This window comes from Cydia fagiglandana, chromosome 12, assembly GCF_963556715.1.
Source record: "Cydia fagiglandana chromosome 12, ilCydFagi1.1, whole genome shotgun sequence".
Taxonomy (NCBI): Eukaryota; Metazoa; Arthropoda; class Insecta; order Lepidoptera; family Tortricidae; genus Cydia; species Cydia fagiglandana.
Genome location: NC_085943.1, coordinates 4,410,091 through 4,436,655, shown reverse-complemented (window position 1 = coordinate 4,436,655; position 26,565 = coordinate 4,410,091). Strand labels below are relative to the sequence as shown.

At 36.8% G+C, this 26,565-nt stretch overlaps 1 protein-coding gene across 1 annotated transcript in view; it reads right to left on the bottom strand.

The window, feature by feature from the left end:
* Positions 1-1,810: 1,810 nt before the first annotated feature.
* The window catches only part of LOC134669414 (organic cation transporter protein-like), a 74,906-nt gene continuing 50,151 nt past the window's right edge, over positions 1,811-26,565 (bottom strand). Inside the window, exons 4-7 of the mRNA XM_063526982.1 lie at positions 10,757-10,946; positions 9,919-10,361; positions 5,829-6,007; positions 1,811-2,037 (exon numbers count right to left, since the gene is read on the bottom strand). Of these exons, the coding sequence (XP_063383052.1) occupies positions 1,846-2,037; positions 5,829-6,007; positions 9,919-10,361; positions 10,757-10,946 (1,004 nt within the window). The 3' untranslated portion in view covers positions 1,811-1,845. The remainder of the gene's footprint in view (positions 2,038-5,828; positions 6,008-9,918; positions 10,362-10,756; positions 10,947-26,565) is intronic.

Below are 26,565 nucleotides of genomic sequence, written 5' to 3'. Positions count from 1 at the left end.
TAATTATTTTAAACTACAATTAAATAGGTATTCAAACATATAAACACTACTAATAATGTATACTTATTTCTAAATTACAACTTATTCTATATCACAACCTGAAAGTCAAATGGCGTAACCAAGAGATAACACTGTCTTAATGCGAGTTTTGCCCGGTCAATTTGTGCTATTTTACTAGTCGAAGTTCTAAGAAAAATGTGTAATTACATAGTTACAGGGTGACTCTGATTTATAATTTTACGATTAGGTATCATACAGATTTATTATTATTTACGAAAACGGGATACTTAATAATTTTTTATACTACCTTCGACGTTTCGAGAATGGCATTGTACCTTTTGTGGTCTCGGAGAAGACTGGCTAAAGTAGCTAAAATTTACATGAACATCTGGCTGGGCGAGTTTTTTGAACTACGCGCAATTGGTCTTGTTTATCAAACTCAACTTTTTCCATACCAGGGAAAACTAGGAAATTTGGTAATTTTAAAACTTAATTAGGTATATACGATTAATTCCCGTTTTCATAAATGATACGATGAGTTACCTACAGTATAAAGTTCGAGTCAATTGTACCAAAAATCCGCCAAGGCATACCTGCCCTTAAATGTCTTACCAAATTATTGTTTATAAGTTTTATAACAATAGGTACGTTTTTAAGCTCCGTTTAACAACGTTATACGGTTTATTGTAGGTATGTGAAAAATCGTATTTGTGAGCCATGGCATTGTGTATTTTAAATGAAAATGCTTATTGCTAGGAATAGTTGTGCCGACGCACGTTAAAATTGCTTAAATCTTTAAAATTTGATACACTGATTTGATACAATAATGAATTATACAGTTTAACAATTTAAGTATAACTTTTAATTCCGAATTGAAATAACTAATATTAAAATACATGTAATTTTAATTTTAACAAGCAGAAACTTCTGAGAACGATGCTATTAAGCTTGGAATAAATTTAAACGTGGAAAAAATCTTGGGTGAGACTTGAACTCACGGCCTCTGGTCTTGGTGGCTCAGACGGCAGAGCGCTGTAGTATCGATCCAGAGGCTGTGAGTTCGAGTCTCAACCAAGACAGTAATTTTTCCAGGTTTTTTCAAATCAAATTTATTCTAAGCTCAATTTCATGTAATTTGGATTAATTTTGTCATGGTATACTTTTCGTGGAATCAGTTAAATTTAGCAGTTATTTATTTAAAATTGAGGTTAGGTTTTCTTATAGGTAGGTATATCATGATATGATCGAGAAGGACCTCGCATTTTAGCACCAGTATATAGGTATGTATGATATATTAGCAACTTCTACGTTCAACGTGGTTGCTAAAGTTAATTTTACTATTTAGGTACAGGTTTCAATGTACTTGATTTTTATCCTAAGGTTTGAACTTTTATCCTAAGGATAGAAATCAATTGTGCCAAATAAAATAAAAAATAGAATATACCTAAATTACTTCTAGTTAGTCATTATTAACTGACTTATAGATATTTAAAGAATCGAATTTAAATAAACTGTCGTGAGCTCGTGAGTCATACTTTTAAGGTTTAACTCAAGTAATTTTTATCACTCGCGCGACATATTTGTGAGAGCCTATCGACCCAATTCGAACTTTAAGATATACATATATGTTTATTCAAACTTAAACGTCACTTTTGACACTGACACATCTAATCCTTATCGTTTCTAGATCTATTTAATTAACCTATCAGTTCGAATCGGGCAGCGGCTCCAGTTTCAAGCACTAACGTGCATGAGCTGCAGTCACTATAGTCACGTAAATCAAAGTAGGTACTTAGTCGGTACCCTCGGGACCAAATATTATTTATACCTATTAGTTACGCTAAGTTATAACCTAGTTTTACTAGTTTCCCGAACGTCGCGATCCTCCGGCACATCCTTTTTATCCTGATCCTGGGCCTCCTTGAGCGAGTCCGGCAGTTTCAGGTTGTTGGTCTCTGGCAACGTGAGTACCAGGAGGCCAGACATGGCCGCCATCACCCCGAACACTATTGTTGGCAGGTACTCGTACACACGCGCCTGGAAATTAAAGCGGCCGTAAATAAATAAATATAAAGAAAAAAAATATTTTCCAAACAAGAGTACAGGAAAACTACTTATACAGAACTTCTATTAAGAGTTGGTGCATAACTAAGTTGGGTCAAACAGAAAACTGTGTTCGCGTCTTTCCTGTAGACATACACAAGAGTTAAGGGCTATAAAGGTTAATTTTCTTATTTAATTTTCTTATTTTAGAAAAAGTTCGCGCGAACACGCTAGTTTTCTCTCCTGTGGGCAATAGTCAACAGCTTGTGGGCATGTAAGTAATGATTTTATCATAGTTCTCTAAATAAAAGGAGGACCTTTTCACGTGGATAAGGGTTAAATAAGAAAATTAACCTTAATAGTCCTTAACTCTTGTGTATGTCTACAGGAAAGACGCAAACACAGTTTTGTGTTTGACCCAGTTATTATACATGGTCCTTCGCACCGGATAGATCAGTGATGAATTTATATTTATAGTACCTTTCTATCTAAAACGTTTTCACAAAATTGACAATGACGCGTGTCCCTGTGACGACGTCACACAGCAAACAATTGATCACCTTATTAAAACTTGCCCAAGGTTCCTTTACGCAAGAACGATCCACGATACCATATGCACCAAGTACAACATAGACCCACTGAATATAAACAAACTTACGGAAAAAGAAGAAGCCCTCAACTCTTTTTTAAGGTATACTAAATACATAATAGATAATTTAAAATCATTTAATAAATAATACGAACTTAAAGGCAATCGGCCGCCCGTACTCCTAGCGAGGACCGATTGACCCTCACCAAAAAGCATTAAAAAAAAAAAATCACTCATCAAGATGATTCTGACAAATTTAAATTCCTATGTTCTATGGCTATATCATTAGATCATTTCACATGTATTTTATTAATTTATTATAATCGTTACATAACAATCATTTGTCTCTTGTTTTGAGGTTAGTGTTGTGGTCTGTGGTCGCACTCAATTAGGTACTTGGTTATGTTATAACTGTTATAAGTTACAACATAACTAGCTAAAACATTGCAAAACGAAGAATTTAACTACATAGTAGTTCAAAAACAGTTAGGTTGCGGTAAAAAGGTAGTAGGTATTGCCTTGGATAGTGATAATTATTCACTATGATCATCTTAGCATTTGACTAAATAATCATGAGGCTATGATTAGCGTGGGAACTGTAGGTTCGCCGTGTCAAGGAAACTGCGTCATACTGTTTAAAGGGCGTGTCATAAAGGGCATTGGCACTGATTTCTCGACACATGGTAATATAATATGATTATTTGTGAAGCCCAAATGAGTTGTAGGAATATTGTTGAGACTAGAACATGACGTTCTTGTCGATGAAATAAGTATAACGTTAATTCGCTAAGGGTGTTATCGTGCATTGTATTTAAACCCGTTAATAGTAGGTATGCGTGTTATTTTCTGTTCACTTTTAGTACACATGCGAAGTATTTAATTAAATAAAAGCATAAGCATGTCTTAGAAGTCTAACCTTTTCCAGGCCTCCGGAATAATCGTTTAGTCTTTTTTAAAGCTTTTTGTGACATAGAATTTATCTAAAATAAAACAAGATTTAACTTTAACACCATTAAAAAATACTCGCCAAGAAAGTCGGCAATCAACATCGCTCTTAAAACAAGATTAATCTCAAGCTGTACTCAGAATCGAACTCAAATCAAGATGTTAAAACAAACTCGTTACTTAGTAAAACATTACATCAAAAACGGGGCGCTTAATCGTAAGTTGGCTTCACCTTTTCAAATGGAAAATGCTAAATTGAGTTTGGAACCCAACTCAAGTTCAGTCGAACACAAATATCAAGATTTCGATGAAACATAAACAGTGTTGCGAACAAACAAATTTAACATCTGCAAATTCTGTAATCACTACGTCGTTGGCAAAAGTGAGCCTTTTTACATTTTCCGATACGTTTTGCGCATATTACTGACGGCCCAATTCGAACTTTAAGATACATCAGTTAATAGATCTTGAAAAGATATGGATTAGATATGTCAGTGTCAAGCAAGTGTCAAAAGCGACGTTTCTTCAAACAAAAACGTCACTTTTGACACTTGTTTGACACTGACATTTCTAATCTATATCGTTTCCATATCTATTATTTGACGTATCTTAAAGTTCGAATATGGCTGTGATAGTGCCGGAAAGCTGACAAGATCGACCAAAGATCTGAAGATCGTAGGAGTGCACCTTATAAGTCTTATCACAGATCATATAATATAAATAAGGTACTATTAGATCCTTATCAAGCGTCCCAGTGCCCATTAAGACCGTCGATTAACCATCATAGAAATTGGAGTGTCGGACGCCGCGGCCCAGACCCAGACCGTTTTGAAAGAAAGAAAGAGATTTTAGCTTATTGAGTCATTATTTTTTTGGTGTGCTTAGCACTGAAGACATCCATCAGGGTTTATCTGACTTGCCTGGTGATTTGTATATTACAACAGCGGACATCGGGCAAGCTAGTGTACAAAAATGGTACCTGTTTGCGGCTATGACTTTGTCGGTGTACGGCACATAAATCTGTTGGTGTTTTTATGTCGTTACGACGCCGGGTCCGACACTGGTATCGTGTCGGTATGTATAACGGCTCCAAGAGTTTTGTCTCTAGCTCATAGATCATTAAACAAAGTGGGACTTAACCGCAAACACGATGTTTCGTAACCTCATCGTGTCAAACGTGTTCCTGTTTTATTCTCTTGAAGAATCTCTTGTATTCCGTTTGTAATCATAGATGGGACAACAAGGATAGCTGTGTGCAGATTTGTAAGAAATATAAAGTACTCTTAGGGCCACGTGTACCAATCATTAAACCAGGGTTAACCGATTAAACCTGAGTTACCATGGTTACCAGTACAAATTGACACGGGGTTAACGGCCGGTTATCACGGGGTTACCGCGATAATTAGGTACTCATGAAATAAAACTATTGAAACGGGTTATATCGCGTATATTGAATACATACTACACCCCGACGTTTGGAACTCTTTACAGCGTTCGTGGTCACCCGTTGACCGATATAATCCGTTTCAATGGTTTTATTTCAAGGTTTAATCGGTTTACCCCGGGTTAGTGGGATGGGAATTGGCGCTTAGTATTAGTCCTCTAGTAAACTCAATAAGGCTCACAGGCGACTGTCAAGGAACAATGTGTGGACTCGACAAAGGAGCTAGTCCAACCTACAGTTGCGTAGAGCCAGAAGCGTTGTCCTGCAATGGGTGATGAAACTAGGGAACAGTGTTGAGAACTGGTAGGCACTTGTCCCACCGCCGACGATGAGCGATAAGCGAGTAGAACGATAAACTAGAAACGAGTGGGCGAGCGGCGAGAAGCGAGTGTAAGCTCCAATAGTTTTGTCGCTCGGCTATAGGCGAGTGTTCGAGTGCGACGGGCTATTACTCGCGTCACTCGCTCGGGCGGTGCAGCGTAGCCGAACACGCAGACTGATTGGTCTCGCAGCTTGAGTTCTAACTACGAAGCGAGCATCGCCGAGCGAGTACCGCTCAGCTAGTTTTATCTTATCGCGGCGACAAACTAGTAGAGCGAGTGTTCTCGCCGGGAGTGTGAACAGCCAGCGATGAACTATTAATATATGTGTCTCGATATTAATCGATATTAAACTTATATGTGTCTCTTTTACTAACACAGGATCCTAATCTTTTGTTCGTTTCTTGGGCGAGAAAATCGCCGATAGTTAATCGCTTACTCGCTCTTGGTGGGACAAGTGCCGTATAAAGAAACTGTTGTATCTTACCAGAAGTGGCGTCATAGGAGCAACAGCGGAGCCGGTCCTCCCTATAGTTGAACACAGCGCGAGAAGGGTCGTCCTGTAGTTGGTGGGGAACACTTCAGCCGCGAACACGTACAGAGAATTGTAGGCGAGGGTTATGAAGAACTTCCCGCCCAGGTAGAACACCAGAGACCACATGCCAGCTGAAATGTGAGATATATTCTTATAGCTCCTCTACACGATGGGCCAACGCCGGCAACTCCAAGGGACGCATTTATGCGTTAGAGGGAGCAAGTGATATTGCTATCTCGTTCTACCGCATGGCTGCGTCCCTTGGAGTGGCCGGCGCTGGCTCATCGTACAGAGGAGCCATTAAAACCAATCATAAGCCACTCCAGATAGATTAGTTAGTTAGTTTTTCTGGGCATTTTCCGCATTTCGACATCTGTTGTACCTGATCCCGATAGGTTGTAGGCGTTCCTAAATTGATGCGCTAATAAGGTAAACGGCCCCAAGTTCGTGTTAGTACGTTATTTCGTTAGTTTTTTTTCTGGCGCAAATAATAAGGAATTCAAATATCTTTTATTCAAATTATACATATGAAAAAAATCTGTATTATTTAATCTCTTCAATAAAATGATAACCAATATTTTAGTGATTAAACTAAGAGTAATACGACGGTCGAAACTGTTAGACGGCCGCGAATAGCTGTGTTGTATGCGTGCACTTTTTTTAGGCGTAAGGTGCGCGCTCTCACTTGTTAAGCTTATAGGAAGGAAAAGCTAAACCCATTCGAATAAAAGTTTTTGGGAGTGTTTCTGTGGGTTCCTTAGTAATTGATTTGATAAGAAAAAAAGATGGAATATATGCATAGAAATAACTTAAAATTGCAATAAATCGACTCACGAAATAGCGGTCATTTTATCTTACGTGTGTCTCCTATTTCGTGCCACTAACGAATCAAGGATTTTCTAGATACATTTTGAGTGCTTGTTTTTAAATATAACAACAAAGATAATTAAAAAAATAAATTAGAAAACAATTAATGTATTTCATGAAGTTTCGTATGAGCGAAATTCGGTATATGTTTTTTTCACTAGAATTCTCATAAAACGAGTTTGAATGTGACCCGAGTTAAAATTTTTAAGGTATGTTCCACGTATATTCTCATATTAACTACTAGCACAATTTTATTTATTATTGAAATTTGATTTATTTTTGTGTAGGTATGTTTATTTTTAACGTATAAGATAGTAAATTATTTTTTGTAAATAATTATTATTTTTAATTATTTTTTATTTTTTTAATTTTATTTTTTTATTTTTTATTTAAATTAAATAGTTTGACTTTTAATCAAGTATTAAAGTACCCATATGGTTTTCCTAAGTCTTAATTCAACCATTAAAGTCGACGAGTGAAAAAAAAATTAAGCTAGCTCTCAATTTAACATTTTTTATTATTATTTTTTTTATTTGACCTTACAATTATTCGTAAGTAGGTAAGACCGTTAAATATTTAAAATGATTATCAGCAAATTATCAATTTATCACCAATTACTCTAAGAAAACTGTATGCCGAAACAGGGGACACGAATTCACGAATTTAGGAGCTGACCTAAATTTGTATCACGAAATGGGAGCCAAATAAGAGGTTCACGAAAAAATACATATAAAAAAAAGTTTCAACTAAAACCCTACAGTTTATACATTAAATTATTAACAAAGAACTAATATAACATATTTAAAAGCTTTCAAGGTATTGATATGCTTAGTAATATTAAAAAAAATACACAAACTCTCAACTCACTCTCAAGAGCCTTAACCTGCCGAAACGGGGGCCCTTTACCTTATTTATGTTGTACAAATTGTACAGTTATAGTGCAGCTGTCGTTCTAGGCAAGCTGTAACTGTTCACGTGCTAACCACGCGTTTAAATATTGTAAGAGAAAACGACAAGCTTAAATATGTTCAACAACGATCGAGTGTAACAAAGATTATACAGGGTGTAATTTTTTACGTGATACAAAATATGTTTTTCTAACTCCATAAACAACTAGCAATTGAATGCTCCTACTCTCGTTGAAATCAGACAATTTTATTTTTATTTTTTTTATTTTTTTTCGTGATATTTTTTGTACTTTTAAAGGATATTATGATATTAAAACAGCTTTAAAATGTAAAGTGAACTAAATTACTTTTCAAAGTAGCGTAAATCACAAGTCATTAAACATTTTCTGTGATTTATGCTACTTTGAAAAGTAATTTAGTTCACTTTACATTTTAAATATCTTATAAAGCTGTTTTAATATCATAATATCCTTTAAAAGTACAAAAAATATCACGAAAAAAAATTAAAAAATTAAAAATAAAATTGTCTGATTTCAACGAGAGTAGGAGCATTCAATTGCTAGTTGTTTATGGAGTTAGAAAAACATATTTTGTATCACGTAAACAATTACACCCTGTATATACTTAGAGGTATGCGAAAATGAATCAACAAAACCCGATTCACTCTTAGGTAATGAAATAATATGAAAGTATTTTTCGTGCTCCGTTAAAACATGGAGACGAAATTGCGTGAAGTTTAGCAGGCATTTTCTTTGATTTGGTATGGTTATTAATTATGAATCAGTAAACACATAAATCTCAAATCAAATTACATTGTACTTATCAAGTCTTCAAAGAATGTTATATTTAAGTTTAGTTATACAAACTTAATACCTACAAACAAAAATAATACTTAAAACATAATTAAATAACTAACCTACAAAACTTAAAAACTAAATCTAAAAATAAATAAAACTAATCTAAAAATAAATAATTACAAACTATCCTGCGGAATGGTGCCGTAGATGCTGGCAGCATTTCCCCGCTGTATCGCAATACTTATTCTTTGTGCGAGGAAGCTGCCAGCTCTACGATCACCAGTGGCGTCTGCTATCCTTTTGGATAAATCCTTAAATAGTGTAGATGCGGTCGGACCCCACGGGCCAACAGTCTTGGGCAGTCTTCAATTACATCGTATTAGGTAAGTATAATAATATTAATAATTTAATTTATAGGTAAGGTGTATTAATACCGAATGTCGGATAATTCCGAAATTCAGATGAAAATCACCCTTAATTCCATCATAATAAAAGTCTCATTTCGGAATTATCCGACAGTTTTCGACATTCGGAATTACCCGAGTAAACCTTACTGGCAGTCTGGGTATACGAAAATATGTACGTGTTGCGTTAAATAGTTGTTTGACCACAATTTTTAAGTTTTTTAGTTCTTGGCAGAACCGGTTAGCAAAATTAACAAGACAACATAAACGTTATTGTTTTAGGGACTCGTCCGAAAATTACGGAAGTATGGTTGGTTTGAGATATGAATGCTATAAAAATTGATAATTTTAAGTAACAGATAAATAATACATTTGGCAAGAATCTACCGTAAGGTCAAAAAGTGAAATAAGTAAAAAACAATACCGGGAAAAAGGTCAACTACCCTTGTAAATATCTCACTATTTAATTTAATAAAGGGAGAAAAAGATATTGCTACCAGTTAAAAATATTTTATTCGACAGAGGAACCCTCATGGAGTTCGTGGGATGACGATATCCAGTAAGCAACCATCATGTCAGGTTTTAAGCTTCAGGTCATTGCACTCCAATGTTAGCAAGAGGATAAAAACTGTGTGCTCTTTTTTGAGTTTCGCTTACAGGAAAACTTATTAATAATTCAAAGTGTATGTAGTCACCATGTTTGGGAGGCGCTTATTTTTAATTTGACGATGGTATCTCGGTTTCTGGATTTCACGGTTGTTTTATTACCTTTGCAATGTTAAAATTGTTTTTTTACAGGAACTGGTTTTAATGCGACAAGTCCCTCTAGTAAAATTATTGACTTTGTGCTTACGTTGAGCCCATAGCCGGCAAATATTAGTTTCGATGTTAATTTTTTTTTTCTAAACAGGATGGTCGTTTTTATTATAGCAAACAAGTAGTGCCAGCTAAGCTTATTATTATTTATTGATAATCAACCGCTTAAAATATTTTTCTATCAACGTTTGTTATCTAGGCTACACCCCCTGGGCTGATCTTTTTTCAATCGAATTTTGATAAAACTTACCAGGGACGAATCCGTAGTTGATCAATATCAGAGCGGTCAAGAAGAACGCGACAGCAATCACCTTCTTCCTTCCATATCTATCCAACAATATAAGTTTGCAGACATTTGCTGGCGCCTCGATCACGATCACCACAATATAGTTCAAATAGCTATTCCCAGACAGTTCTATAGCGTTTATAGATAAGCCATAGTAGACCAAAGTAGAGCATGTCCAGAGGAAGGATACGGTGAAAACTCTCTTCCAAATCATACTGGAAGTCAGGATCTGTTTGAACGACGATTGGTTGCTAGCTATGTTCGCGCATTTTCTTGCGTCTCTTTGCTGAATGGCTTGCTTTTCGACTTGGTCGTAATGTTCTTTGGGTACAACGACGTTGTTCATTTTTTCCGCTTTACTTAAGACTTTGAGGCCCTCGTCGTAGCGTCCTTTGCTGAAGAACCATCTGGATGAACAATTGATATTTTCATCATTATTATCAATTTAAGAGCAACACTTTTGTTGGTCGGTAAAAAAAATATTGAAAACTTTATGGAATTTCTTTTATTTATTTCTGGAATTTAGTGCTGATAGTAAAAGTCAGTAACTATTTTGATGCCCTTAAAATTGATGGCGTGGCATTGTTATGATCTGAATGAATCAACATTTAAAAGACATAATGCGTCTAGTCGGTGCCCTAACGCGGGTACAAAAGTTGGGGTAATTATATAAGTACTGCCTGTTGGGGCCTGTGGACTTTGGGGTGGAAGTGTAGATGTTGAAGAGAAGAACTCTCCAGTTTGCAGTCACAAGGAGATAGTCACAGTCGCGCTTCCGAGGATGAACATGATGCTAAAGTACCTGAAGCTCTCAGTCAGCATCCACATATAGAGGAACACGAAGACAGCAGGCGTGTAGATAATGAAGAGCAGATATCTCCAGTTCTGCAGCCACAGGGACAGCAGGGTGACGGTGACGCCTCCGAGGATGAACATTGTGTTGAACAGGAGACTCACGAGGACACGGCCCTTTGGACCCACTAGCTCCAGGGCTGTGGACAATTTTAACCAATTATTAACTGAGCTAAGCGAAGTCTTAGGGTTAACTGGGCAGTTTAATAACATATTCGTATGAAAAGCTTATTTTTAATGAAATTTGGCAGAAACGTAGTTTGGTGAACTACCAATAATCGACAGAGTGAGACCTTAGATGAATCGATTAGGTATTGTTGATTAAAATTTTCATTTCATTTGGTTTGTACCTACTTCCTAGCCGTCCTGTAGTTGGACATGAAGAGAATTAGTCTGGAAGTTACAAAGTTAGAGGCCGCGAGGTTAGAGGTATGAAATAATCATGAACCTAGCTAACAATTACTTCCAATATTGCCTTCAATATCACTTACAATATTGTTATTGTCAATATTTTCTATCCAAAGGTCAATTGCCAAAAGCAGTCATTTTATTTTAGCAAGGATCCTTCTTAACCTCTAAAAATATATTAGCACGCTATTACTAATTCACGATACTTAGGACGGTAAGTACATACCTACATTTCTTTTCTTTGCCTTGCAATGACATTTACTTGAAAATCAAGCCCCTTAATTAAGGCCTGATTCGAATTCAATCTGCCAAATTGAAAACCCTATTAATGGTACTGAAGCTAGCTGAATCAAGATTTGTTTTTCCATAATTTATTGAAAATTTGTTTAAAAATTGTTATTTATAAGTAAATTCATCATTTTCCATTTCTTCCCGCTCCTGTCGTTAGTTTTGTTGTATGCCCTCCATCATACATCCGACAGTGTTTTTTGACAGTTTCTTAGTTTGAGTCCTATCAAGAACAATGTTTATTTTGAAATATTATATTGCATATAGTTTTTGTTGTTTTAACGAACTAATTCCTTGGACACTCCACTCCATACCGTTCAATAGGTCAATACTGTGGGACTTTGTTGAATCAAGTTTTTTGGTCCGATTTCGAGGGTACTGGCTTAAGCATGCTGATTGCCTCATAAACATCGTGGATCATCTCCAAATATTATCAAAGTAATATTGGAAATCCGCATTATTAAACTAAAGCTGCGAACCGTTTCTTTTAGTGATGTTGGTGTCGATTTCTCTGTCGAAAAGTAACCAATGCCCGGTAACTGACACCACATCGACGAAATTCCTGATACGCCAGATATTTGAAGATATGTCTAGATCCTCATTGTTTCATGGATATTGCAATGAAATTACCTTTCAGTATTGGTATAATATTAGGTAACAGGTTATGTTGGAAATTAGTTATGTGCAAGTTTCTTCCATACTTATCAAGTTTTTGACAGCAATTTGGCGCCTAATTAAAAAGACGGCGGCGTTTATTTGATTTTTTTGATCATATTAGAATTGATAAAAAAAAATTTTTTTGGTATAATAATTTTGTGATTCTGATAATTATAATGTCGTAGTGTATATATAAAGTAAGCTAGAAAATATCCAAGAAAAATCACTCTGAATTTGTCAAATTTGTTTCGAATCAGGCCTTAAGTAAAGTATAAACTTTACTGATTGTTTTTTTTATAGTTAACAATACTTCAAGGAAACAGAATACTTTATTTATTTAAAATACTTAGTACGTAGTACGCAAACGCATACAAATATGTGATATTATTTTATAATCGAAGAATTGGGTAGGTAAAGTTTTTTGAAGATAGGCAAATTATATTTTTTCCCGATAGTATTCATTATAGCGATCACGGAAATGCAGCTCTTTTATTTTTATATCATTTTATTGATTAAATATAATTTTTTAAATGATCGATATGACGTTTGTGAGGTGAAATGGCAGATTCCAGTAATTAATTCCTTGGCGCGTAGTAAATGGGACGGGATAGAAAAAAAAACGATGTCAACTGTCAGTGTCATTCTTGAAAAATAACTTGCAAATAATTGGAAAATAATGGTCGGATGAAACATTTGTGTTTTCTTGTAATTGGATGTCGGTGTGATTTCTAGAATAAGTATTTTTAACGTCCCTAGCACGATCAACACGGATATTTTGATAATGTAATGATAACGATTGCTTTCGACTACTTGGCACTGCTTCTTGGAGAACATTTTCATTAACGCCTCCACCACGACTCTTGGACTGCTACACGAGTCATTTTGGATCTCAGTATCAACACAATAGATGGAGACGATCCCGGAAACGTTCGAATGGAAATAGAATATTACAGAGATGAACTCAAAGTGCGTCGTACCGTCTTGTAGGAAGTACAGATACGTTACTTTCCAAATTCAGCGTATTTCAGCACACCAAAGTCTTTAACAGCGATTCGGTGCCAAGCTTTGAAGATATATTGGCCAAAATGGTAACTTATACGTTTGTGAGGACTATATAAACGTGATTGTTGTATTATACATACATAATGATTAAGATTGTAATAGTCTTATAACTAGGTCGTTATTGGCTATTATATATGGGCTCGGCAAGGTGTTCACAATATCTGAACACGCACGCCCTGATAATAGAGGCGTGTTCAGATATTTATGAGCACCCTAGCTGCACCAATATATCTGATGGCGACTGTACTTTAGAAAACTTATAATATAAATTCTTCTATCTGTGAGTACCTGTAATTGGCTTTCTATTGTTACCTAAATCTATATAATGTTTTTGCAGCTGTTGGTACTCCTTACAAAATAAAATAAAATAAAAATAAAATAAATCCAAAATAATATAATATAAATCCAGTAAATTTCGTTTCGTTTTATTTTAAAATCCACAAATTATTATCCTTAAGCATTAACATTACAACAGTATATAGAATCACGCTGTGTGGCGTGCCCTCGAAGAGAGTTGAGCGGTTCAAATATGGTCAATATGGATAAGTATGTCTGTAGGGTAAATGTGCTTCACGTTGGGGCCTGTTTACATATTGATTAGTGTTGATTGCGGGTTTAATACATTTGCCACTATACACAAGTAGCAAGTGTATCAACTCGCAAAAATACTACATTTTTGCTTCCATTGAGGTATAAATAGTAAGCACTATTCTCAAATTATGTGAGGAAATAAAACAAATTCAATTTAGTAAAGCGTATTTAATAGGGGTAAAGTGACGCGAATACAATTAAAAAAACAACGCATATTCTTAGTTTATATTAAATGTAGATGGCTTTTTAGTTTTCACTTGGTCACAGAAATACGCTAAAAACCACATTCAGAGTAGGTGTTTCTTGCGTTTTGGCTGTCCTTCTTGTGTCCTTCCACAGCATGAGCATGTCGTAAGTCCTGTTGTATTTGTCCCAGGACTTAGCAGGAAGCTAGTTATTCATTATTAAGTTTGCTTCTGCTTTCAAATGAGGCGGTGCATGCCGTCTATTCCAGGTCGTTTTCGTCACTTGAACTCATTTTGTTTATTACGAGTATTAAAATAACAAGCGGTAACTTATTGAGTATTGCACAACGAATAAACTTTGCCGCCTTTTATTTGCATATTTTTTTAAAATTATATTACCATAGATGGCATAGATACAAAGCATACGGTACGCGCATGCGTCAATCCGCGCGCACCGCGCAGCGCCCTTTCGCGGTGCTAAAGCGGTATCCAGACGGGACTGATCAAATCGGTCGATCTGATCAGAAATGAAATTGGCGTCAATCTCCAATTTTAGATTTATGGTGATATTAGACCCATTTAAGTTGAAAAAATGCCCCATAACGAAAATACTAGCCTCACAAATTGGTGTTCTTGTGTCCGCACCTCATTTTATTGGTCATTATCGGCGGTTGAATTCGGCGAGCCAAATTGGCGTTTGCGTCCATACGTCCCGATTCGATCGGGCAATTTAATCAGATTGGCGAAAAATTGACTAATCTGGATACGCCTTAAGCAACATCGAGTTCACGATAATTTGACATATAAACTTGGTCAAGCAGATCTTGTCAGTAGAAAAAGGCGGCAAATTTGAAAAATGTAGGCGCGAAGGGATAGTGGCTCATAGAAAATTTGAATTTCGCGCCTTTTTCTACTGACAAGATTTGCTTGACCATCTATAATAATAATAGATTTTTAGCATAAGTTGCATTTCATAAAACTTAACCCAAATCATTTGTACATTTTCAAGTCAAAGATAAAGACATGTTGGTTTTAAAATTTTAATAAGTATAGACCATAACATTGTCATGATCTTGTAACATTGTTAAAATAAGAGTCTCCCATTTTCATTTTATTGCATTTTTTATAAAATGTCTTTAGATTCTCGGGATATCTTGGTCCTAATTCGATTGCTCTTTTTTATGGAAATAATTATATCCTTCAGATTCACAGGATGCTCGGAGAGGCTTAGCCGAATAACACTGCAAGGAAGTATGTCATGGCTCAATGGTTCTAATTAGCCATCAGTATAATACCGCCAATGAATGTTTACACACCTGAAAATAAGAACAACATTCATAAAATGAGGATAACCACACAAAACTAACAGATGGTTGAAATTGTTAGAAAAAATTAGACCGATTTCTTGTTTACGAACTTAACAGCTCATGGCAATTTAATAATAAAAATCAAAACACAAGTGAAGAAAGTTTTATGTACCTATGTATTTCACGGATACGTACTCCTGTACGGCCATTGCTCCTCTAATTCAACGGCATTGTGCCTATCACTGTTATGATAATAATTTCAAATTTGTAGAATCTGCTCGCAATCTCGTATGAACTCGCTTATTTTTCTTGCAAAACTCTGTCCAAGGGTCAGCGTAGGGGCCGTCGTGTAGGGGTGGGGAAGAAAACGTTGTCCAATAATTTATGCAGTGCCAAGTTATCGAAAGTAAATTCAATCTTTGTCCAAATACGCGCAGATGTCGTGGGGAATCAGAAGTCCGTGGGTCGTGCTGAGGTCGCCGAAAATCTCAATGATAACATTAATAGCAATTCGCAAGGTAACATGAGGCTTGTCCGTTATTTTTCGGGAATGAGAGCTAAGTGACACTGACAGTTGACATCGTTTTTTTTTCTATCCCGTCCCATTTACTACGCGCCAAGGAATTAATTACTGGAATCTGCCATTTCACCTCACAAACGTCATATTGATCATTTAAAAAATTATATTTAATCAATAAAATGATATAAAAATAAAAGAGCTGCATTTCCGTGATCGCTATAATGAATACTATCGGGAAAAAATATAATTTGCCTATCTTCAAAAAACTTTACCTACCCAATTATAGGTGAACCAGGATCTATTGAGGGTGCGCCATGTTACGGAAATTTGTTGGTACTAATTTCTAGCAATGGCAACAATTTTAATAATAGACAACATCTACCCTCTATGATAGTTGTCAATATTGACAATGTAAACATTGCTTTGTCTAGTTTCGTGTGAATTATTATTAGACTGCAATAATCATGCCGAAAGTTTTGGATTTTACAGAGAAAAAGTTGTAAATAGTGTATAAAGTTATTATATGGAAAAAAAAAACGTGCGGGAGAGGAATTTCTTCCATTAGAAAACATAACGAAATTAGCATCTGAATTGACGGGTAAGTTTCAAACTTATGGACAAATGTCACTATAGTCAGGTCGTCACGATTTGGTTGATGTCTTGTAATAATTTGATTTGTGTATTAGGTGTATCGCATGCATCGGTATCACGGATTGCTTTTGCTCCAAACGCACTGTTGTCATATAATGACAAAGAAAAACAAAGTGACTACCACGAGTTCTTGAATAAAGATAATTTTAAAAAGTGGGTCACAGAAAAACTTATTCCCAATCTCGACAAAAATTCCTGTGTTGTCATGGACAACGCAAGATATCTTTCTTTTCAGGTCAATAAAGCACCTAACACTCAATGGAAGAAGGGAACAATTGTCAAATGGCTCGATGACAATAATATTAGTGATCCGCGAAAAGCAACTATAGCCACTTTGCTAGTTATCGTGAGGAAAAATAAGCCCGATTCGCACTTATTAAAGTTGTCGGAATAAAACAAAAATCATCAGCCAATTTCCATTGTCCCCACTATACAAATTGTTGCTATATAAAATTCAAAACGAGCGCCCTCTTGACAATACTCCCAAAGTTCTGGTTTACCTATATCTTCTGCTGAATATGTAAAGAGCGTACCTATTTTCAAGTTACAGGAAAAATTAAAAATACTTAATACAAATATGAAACTTAACCTATAAAAGTGGGTATTTTTTTTGTAATCTGTACCTGAATACGATGGCATTGATCGTTATGGGTTTATCAATTATTTTAAACCACTTTAACTAGAGTGGGGGATCTATTGAGATGGACTAAGAATACAGGTAGGCCATTAAACAGACCTTTATGGCCATGTACTTGTAATTAAGTGGCTATTTATATCGAACTTAACGTCGCTGTCCCCACGAGGCAAGTTCAAGAATCTAGAACAATTATTGGAAAGCCGGCGCACTTAATTTTTTGCACTTTACTTGTAAAAGGTTTATTTGACTTGGCTTAATCTTAGCTCATGACATCCTTCGTTTATTTTACAGTTCAAAATGCATTAAAGTAAACCAGGGGCTCTGTGTAGACCTCACCAACCCTGATGGCTCCGTCAAATTGAAAAATTTCCAAAAACTGAATAGACAATCTTCTTCTTCTACCTAGCGTTATCCCGGCCTTTACCAGGGTCCGCTTTCCTACTTGCTTTCCTCCACTTAACAACAACAGTAATTATAACAACAGACAATAATAATTATAATATGGCTTCAAGTGGACAGTAAGATATTTGAAATTTAAACACCTTGTGTTGAACTGGACTTAAAAAAAAAGGAATGTGTGGTATGTCACAAGCTGTCAAAAAGTAAAGTCGAATATCGCTTCTGGTTCTTGAATCTTAACTGTTCACTTAAATCGGGGTCATTAAACTCAGGCAAGTGTAATAAAATGTTGGTGCTTTATTTTTTTGCATTTTGCTTGATATTTTGTTGAATATTAATAATAATATCTTAAAAAATACCTAGACAAATTGTACCATACAAAATCTAATATTATTTTCAACCGAATGATACAATTTGAGTAAGTATTTTATAAAATATTGTAAGATAAATCACATTTTAAGTTTTGTCCCTATTCACCCCAGCCATCCCTATTCTCCCCGGCTGACGGTACTTCAATATAGACCGAGGGCATTTATTAAATTTTAGGGTTTTACAAAAATTAACATTTCCTTAAAATCTTTTTACACAAAAGTAAGTCATGCAGACACAGTAATAAGAAAGTGGACCTAGAACGGACCGGAAGTGGCAAAAACAGCCGAGTGCCGCTGCCGGAAAGGCTTAATTAACGAAGCGGAAACTAAGGTTGTTGCTAAGGCCTTATTATTATTAAACTAGATTTAATTAAAACATTTTATTTAGGAGTAGGGCACAACGAAATGTGATCTTGTTCGTATCTGAAGCACCCCACTGGGGTAGTCTAGTTTGTTTTGATACGACCTTCAAGATCGATCAGGCGCTCTCTCTCTCGTCGTGCGTGAGATTCATAATAATTCATAATATACGGAGATTCGGGTTGATCTTATCAAAACCGGAGGGCTAATTATGGTCGCTTTTTTACACGACTGCCCAAACAAAAAGAGTGTATTGTGTTCAGCGTTCATGTTTGTATGTATGTGAGTTTCTTTATTCCACCATAACTTCTGAATGCCTTAACCGATTTAGATGTATGATATGTCATTAAAATCCTTACGTCATCCCGGGTGACATAGGCTATATGACGTCATTATAAAAACAATATGGCGGACGTAATACACAATATTGCGTGACGTTTAGAAAAAAAAATCTTGCAAACCTATCGAGTGGGGTCTCAAAATGAAGAGCTTTGAAAGGCGATTTAAAATATATATGCAACATACGCGCTTAAATCTTATTTTGGTTAAATAAGGATTTACAAAATGTGCTAAGAAAAATAAATTCTTCTATCTTATTTAGTGAGCTATCAAATAAAAGGGTATTTACCGCTGATCATAAAAATATATACAAATCATCCATATGACTTGTATAGGTATATTTTTATAAAGTAATTTTAGGAACTAAATCGCCCTATTGAAGTCTAAACGTGTGAACTTCGATTTAAGCGATAGGTTTTGAATAATACTAAATGAGTCGGGCATAGCACGACATACGTGGCGCGCTGCACGTGGTCCAAAACCAGGCGCCTTCGACCTTCTCATACTAAAAGTGTCGGGCGTAGCGACGTTGTGACACGTTTTACGCTTACCAAAGCCGGGCGCCCTCATACTCAAAGCGTCGGGTGTAGCCCGACGTACGTGGCGCGCTGTACGCTTACCAAACCCGGGCGCCGTCGGCGTCCTCATACTCAAAGCAGCCCGACGTACGTGGCGCGCTGTATGCGTTCCAAAACCGGGCGCCTTCGGCGCCCTCATACTGAAAGAGTCGGGCGTAGCCTGACGTACGTCACACGCTGTAGGTACTCAAAGCGTCGGGCTTAGCCCGACGTAAATGGCGCGCTGTACGCGTTCCAAAGTCGTGGCGCCCTCATACTAAGAGAGTTGGGCGTAGCCCGACGTACGTGACATGCTGTACGCTTACCATATCCGGCCGCCTTTGGCGCCCTCATACTTAAAGCGTGGGGCTTAGCCCGACGTATGTGGCGCGATGCACGCGTTCCAAAGTCGGGCGCCTTCGGCGCCCTCGTACAAAAAGAGTCGGGCATAGCCAATGTTTAATTGCGAAGCCCGTAGATCGAACTCCGCGTAAAGCCGAAGGCCCGGAGCGTCCGACAGGTACGCGCTTTCTACAATTTCTCCTAGTATCATAATTGAGAAGTCGCAATTCCACGCAAGGCTGAAGACCGAGCTTTGGAGGTTAGTACTCGCGGAACTTGGTCAGATATTTGAAGAAATTACAGGAATTGCTAGAATCCCTAGCCCTTCAACTTACGCGGAGGTCGGTCTTCAGCTTATGTATTTTAACACATGTACCTACAGTGGTTTTGTGTTTCACCGCTAACGTCCCGCAGCTTAGCCTTCAGCCTCGCGTAGAAACTCGCTTCTCTTGGACGCTTTGGGTGTTCGGCCCTACGCAGAGCTCGGCATTCAGCCATCTAGTCTGTCAGGGCTACCTACTTTTATTTGGAAGTTCATCATTTGAATGTAGGTAGGTTAGGTACCAGTGGCGGCGCGTCCATAAAAGCCGATTCCCACCAGCTTGCCTGTTTTTGGACGTTTGAGCAGAGTTGTAAAGGAAATATGTAAGCCTAATTAGCCCCGGCTTGCCTATGGATATGTTTGACGCGCCGCCACTGGTAGGTACTAACACTTAAAGATATTAGCGTCGAATAGGCCCTTTTACATACAGTCTGTCATTATTGATCTTTGAATTGGTGCTATTTTGCCAAAGGCCATGTGTGCGTCGTCGTGCTGAAGTTGCGACGAAGATAATTGGATCAAAAACTTTTTTAGTGACAGTTAAAATTATGAGTCTTTATTGTGGACCTTCAAACCCTCATTGCCATTATAATTCAAAATTCCACTTCTTTTTAAGAAGTTAAGAAGCTATATTTAATATCAAATATCAAATGTCCCAAATTGTGAACACATTCACATATTATTCACAGAAAAGACGCCCGTAATAAGTGTGTCTCTGCCTTTAGAAGGTCCCAGTCCTAGGAGCTAATACCTATCCACCTAAAAAGAACTTTGTTGACAAACTAAATGGCCGGGGGAAATCCTTATAAATGGTAGTTTTACTTAGTTTTTTCACTAAAATGTTTAAAATAAAATAAATTAATTAAAAAATTAAAAACACGACTGCTGCATTTTAAATCGAACTGAAAAGCTAAAAATAATGTTAATATGTTAGTCACATAATTTTATGAATCTAAATTGGAATGTAAATATACACTCACGGTCATTCACAGTAAGTACAAAGGGCTATGTACATTAATGACCGTGACTGTAGGTATACGTGTACATTTAATTTCAATTGCAGTCGGGGGACCTTTTGATTGAGATGCACTTAGGTACATCAAGGTCCCCCGACTGTAATTGAAATTAAATGTACACGTATACCTACAGTCACGGTCATTAATGTACATAGCCCTTTGTACTTACTGTGAATGACCGTGAGTGTATATTTACATTCCAATTTAGATTCATAAAATTATGTGACTAACATATTAACATTATTTTTAGCTTTTCAGTTCGATTTAAAATGCAGCAGTCGTGTTTTTAATTTTTTAATTAATTTATTAATTTTTTAATTAATTTATTTTATTATCATCTGTCACCAAAAATTTTTATTACCGATACCGCTGCAATTCAAAATCAAAACAAATTGCTAAATTAGAATTGACCTCCAGTAGCCCTAATAGCACAGAAGAGGCGCGACGTATCTCGCCCGCTAGATAGACTACCAGTCTTTTTCTAAATGTATTAATTAAAGAGGATACTGTTGCGCCAATCACGTGCTACGATAAGCAGCCTCCAGGCCTATGATAAGCGCATTTTTTGTCGTCTGTCATAGTGTCACATAAGAAAGTGGAGAATATAGCAATAGACGAGCGACATTAGTGCAGCAGCCACTTCCAATACGACAACTATGATCCAAGTTTTTGGTTTTGTCTGAATTTTTTCTTCTATTTATGAAAATTTGTACCTTAGAGCCCTTAGACCATAGTTGGGTGATGCTATCTCTATTTCACGCGCATATTTATACATATTATTATATTGCTGTCCTGCCCATGATGCCGGTTGTCAATGTCACTGTGCGAGTTTTTTGGGTGGTTAAACGGTAATTATATAAAAGTATGTAAATATCGAGGTTTTTCAATAAATGTCAGCAGCCCTCTTAACAAATTACTTGTAGGTACTTTTTCAACTACGACGAGTCGGCTTATAGTTGAAACTCATCAACTAATTGAAATTGAAATTTGATGCACCACGTGATCACCCATCAGCCGTCATGGCCTTTAATACTAAAATAACAATTTTTTTATTTGTTTATCATCAGAACTACTTTTTGCAGACGCGTATTAACATATTTACATTAATAACAAGCCATTGCTGACGTCCGCATTCACTGACCTCTGCTATTTAATTTTCATTCTTCCTTATTTACGTATATTTTGCTATGATTTGTCCTCGAAAAACACATTGGAAAGGATTGAGAACCAGTTTAGGTATGAATACAACCGCTTCATTCATAAAATCATAGACATTTTATACTCTAACACTACGCACCATTTTAACTTGACTCCAAGATATCTTATAAACTCTGAGTGACCGAAGACCAGATATCTAATGGTTAAGGGTAGTAAAGCATCGTGAATAAGAAATCAAGTTGCCACGCCTTCAAAACAACCTACGTCATAATGTGTATGTCAATATTATCACTACCTACGGAGTAGAGTAAAGAGCCTGGTGTACGCTAGCCTCAGACATGGTTAATGCCAGATTTTACCAGCGGCAAAGAAGTGGGATCGTCACTCAAGGTACTGTAAAGGTGTTGTAATTTACGCTAGTATAGCATCCTCCACCATGTAAAGGGGACGGCCTATATGGGAGGACGCTGTGGGCATGGAAATGCTGAATATCACTTTATATATTTATTTTCAGCTAGTTTACAAATAAATATCTACACTCGATGGCTGCCTCTAATCGAATGCCAATTCCGCACCGCGTTCTCTTTGACAGCGGGCTGATATTCTAAATTTAAATATTGTAACTAACCAGTCACAGATTAAAAAAGGCTGTAAAGGTTGCAAACCTTTACAGTACCTACAGTTCTGATTCAGTCTACACCAGCATTACTGCTACAGTGATGTGGCGCGAAATTGCTGCCGACTACTATTGCAGCTGTAAATTTCGTCAATGCAGTTGATAGAAATGTCGCGTTGCAATACCTACTTTATAAATAACTGTCGGCAACAATGCCGTAAATATTGAATTCGATGATGCTGTCCGGTGTTTTGTCCGAATGACACCTACTTATAGAAACAGCATCGGACATAGGGTTGCCAGATCGGAAGGAGCTATTATCGGGAAAAAATATAATTTTTTCGGGATTTTGGGACTTAAGTAGGGAAAAGGTAATTGTATTAAAAACAACGATATTTTACATTATTGGCACTACGTCAGCTCGGCTGCCCTAAGCAGAAAACAAGTAACTCAGTTTTGACAAATTTTTGAGGAGAGCAAAAAAACGTAATTTGTCTGTTTTGTTAGGTATTTTGTCTAAAATATAACATCTTTTTATACCATTATGTTAAGGGCGATAAAATTAAGCTTATACAGACTTTATTTTTTTATATTCTTGTATATAAAACTTTGTACAGGCATAAAATGTTTTCTGTGTAGTTTACTGCCCGAAAATCTCAGAACCATTCTACACAAATTCAAGTATCTCGTGTTTAGCTTTGAAATAGCAAGCACTTTAGCTTCTTAAATACTAAACATATTTGGCTCTCCGCTCAATAACTTTTCAAATTTTCATGTAATTCTGAAGGAAATGGTATCAAATGAAAGCTAATGACATAAGCTACCGATAACTCATTTTTGTTTCTTTCTGGTTCGTCGACTTCAAAATTTCTGTTACATAATAAAACGCTTACAATTTTTTAATTTTTTTATATATATTAAAAACTCATTTTCTTTTGGAAAATATACTTTTTTTTATTAGTAATTGATGTTGCCATCCTCAGACCTTCTGACACATGGTTATTGGTACCTATTTCATCGATTTTATTTATTGCCAGCATATTATTATTTTGTGATACAATGTCCCATTCCTTCAACAAACCCTCTGTTGAACCCATCTATGAAGATAGATGGGTGGTTTCAAACTTCTAAATTAACGTAAATAAAGATACAGTCTTTATGTCAAAATACGTAGTATTCGACAGTCTCAAGGGAATCAAAATTTAAAACTGGTAAGTAGTAGGTAGCTTAAGGAAGTCCCGTTGACCTAGAACTATGAAATGTGGCAAGTAATATTGTCTTACACTATAAGTAGAGGGAATAATCTGAAAACTATAAAGTACCTACAAAAAAAGAAATAATTTAAATTTGTAAGGTGGGCGAGTTCGACTTGCACTTGCATTTTTATAGTCCTATTTGACAGATGTCTTTAATAGGAATGAGGCTGGTGCATGGTATGGTGAGAGCTGGTGAGTCCATTGATAAAAATCAATATTTGGGGACAATCTTTCACCCGTTGACCTAGCCCCAAATTAAGCAAAGTTTGTACTATGAGTACTAGGCGACGATGCCGACGATATACATACTTGCATAGATAAATACTTAGGTACATAATTACTTTATTTACTATTTAACTATACTTATGTAACAAAGTAAAAATCTAATTAAATCCTTCAAGCCAGTTTTCCCTATTTCTTATAAAGCAATTCTTCTTGGCTATGTTACCTATTAATATGGTAAGTAATTGGTGGTTCTCTTTAGTGGCTAGAGTTAAACCAAAAACTGCAGAGATTTTGACAGCACACGCGTGCAGGTGTTATTTTAAACGTCAAACTTCTATGAAATTATGATATAAATAACACTGGCACTGAGTTCCAGTGTGTCGCTGCCTGCCTTCTTGTCCTCGGTGCATAGTGCTCAAAACCTAATTGGAGGCATTTTATCTCGCTCTCTCGGGGCCATAGAGGCAGCACATTGCACCGAGGCCAAGAATGTTTGGTCACTAACCTGCAGCAACACGGACCCGCCTGCCAATCCTTGCTCGCAGAGGCAATGGGACGAGCCGCTCTGCCGTCTAGTACGGAATAATCTCGTTGATACGTCAACTAGTACGGCGGAGCGAGCTCGTCTCCTTGCCACTGCGGAGTGGGAGTCGGGTCTGTGGCTACAAGCCATACCTTCTCCATCCATAGGGACCCTATTGGACAACACCACCTTCAGACTGGCGACTTGTTTGCGCATAGGGACTGTAACAAACGTCCCCCATCACTGCCGTTGTGGTGCCATGGTGGACAAATTTGGACATCATGGACTTTCCTGCGGCAGAAGCGCCGGACGCATACCCAGACACGCCAGCATCAACGACGTCATCCGAAGGGCCTTTGTCAGCGTCAAAGTCCCGGCCATACTCGAGCCCGTCGGTTTGGCTAGGGACGATGGCAAGAGGCCCGACGGTATGACGTTGGTGCCTTGGAAGATGGGACGGCCTCTAGTCTGGGATGCCACATGTGTTGACACCCTCGCGCCGTCCCACCTTCCGGGCACCAGCAGAGATGCTGGTCATGCCGCGTCCATGGCAGAAGACCTCAAACGCCGCAAATATGCCACCCTTGGCAGTAGTTATATTTTTGAGGCGTTTGGGGTCGAAACGCTGGGGCCGTGGGGGCCAAGCGCGCGCCGTATATACAGGGCCTTAGCGGAGCGCCTTATAGATGCCGCAGGAGACCAGAGGGCTGGCCAGTATTTTGCTCAACGCATAAGTATTGCCATACAACGTGGCAATGCGGCCAGCCTTCTGGGCACACTGCCCATCGGCAGTGACTTGGGGGACGTTTTTTATTTATAGGCTTTTTATTTTAAGTTTATTTAGTTTAGAGATAGTTTGTATTATTATTATTTGTAAGCTAATTTAATGTTTTATATTTACTTAATTATTTGTGAATTAAAATTCTCCCTACATCTTAAAATAAACACTGAGTGTGCTCTCAACATCTCTGCAAACTTTTCTTGGTCTAACTCTATTAATAGACTCCTCGAGATTGATCTTAGATGTGATTCACTTAACCACATAATATATTTCTTTATAAAAATTCAATTTCTGGATTAAATATTTCCCTTCTGGTCAATTGAATCCAGTCAGTTATTGTTTGTTTCTATTTTTTTCCAAAACCTTTGGCATGGATACGGCATGATTATGATTTCCTCTTTCTTTGGCGTAGGCGTCTATCTCTTGCATTCTAGTGTTCTGTTTTCATTACTGTAGACAATACAGATAATTTTAATTGTTTTAACAACACTTTTTCTTTATACTTAAATCTCACAGGCTCTTCACGTGTTAGCCTTTGACACGTATAATGCTAAGCAAATTTGTTCTCTATGTACTCGTAAGTATATGTTTAAACAAGGTACCTTCTGTATAACTATGTAACTAATTTCTAACCTAAATTGCAGATTGTGTTGGGAGATACTTGTTTTACCATTGTAATAAACTGATTCGCAGTTACGAACATCTACGCTAAACTCAAGTATCTCGGTCATCTATATGAATTACAAGTATCTCTGTTTAGTTACTTGAATTTAGCGTAGAAATGGGACATATACTTGAATTCAGCGTAGAATACAGGGTCAAAAAAAGATACTTGGATTTTAAAAACATGAATATTTTAAAAACTACGCATTATTTTACAATTATTTTTTTGGTGAAAGATGCGCCTAAAATTGTAGATTTCGAAAATCCAAAAAACCCATTTTTGAAAATTTCCGAGATACTTGTTTTCTGCTTAGGGCAGCCGAGCTGCTCTGCTCATAGACGTTTTTATATAAAAATAGTATAAATTCTTTGAGATCTTGAACAGTCTCACTCATCGCTCGACGCGGGTCGCTCGCTCACTCAACGATAGTTTGGAACTTGAAATTATTGTTTCATAAAGCTGCTGCGTGAAGCTGTTTTCGGGTCAATTTTCACATTGTCGGGAATCGGGATCACATGCTAAAA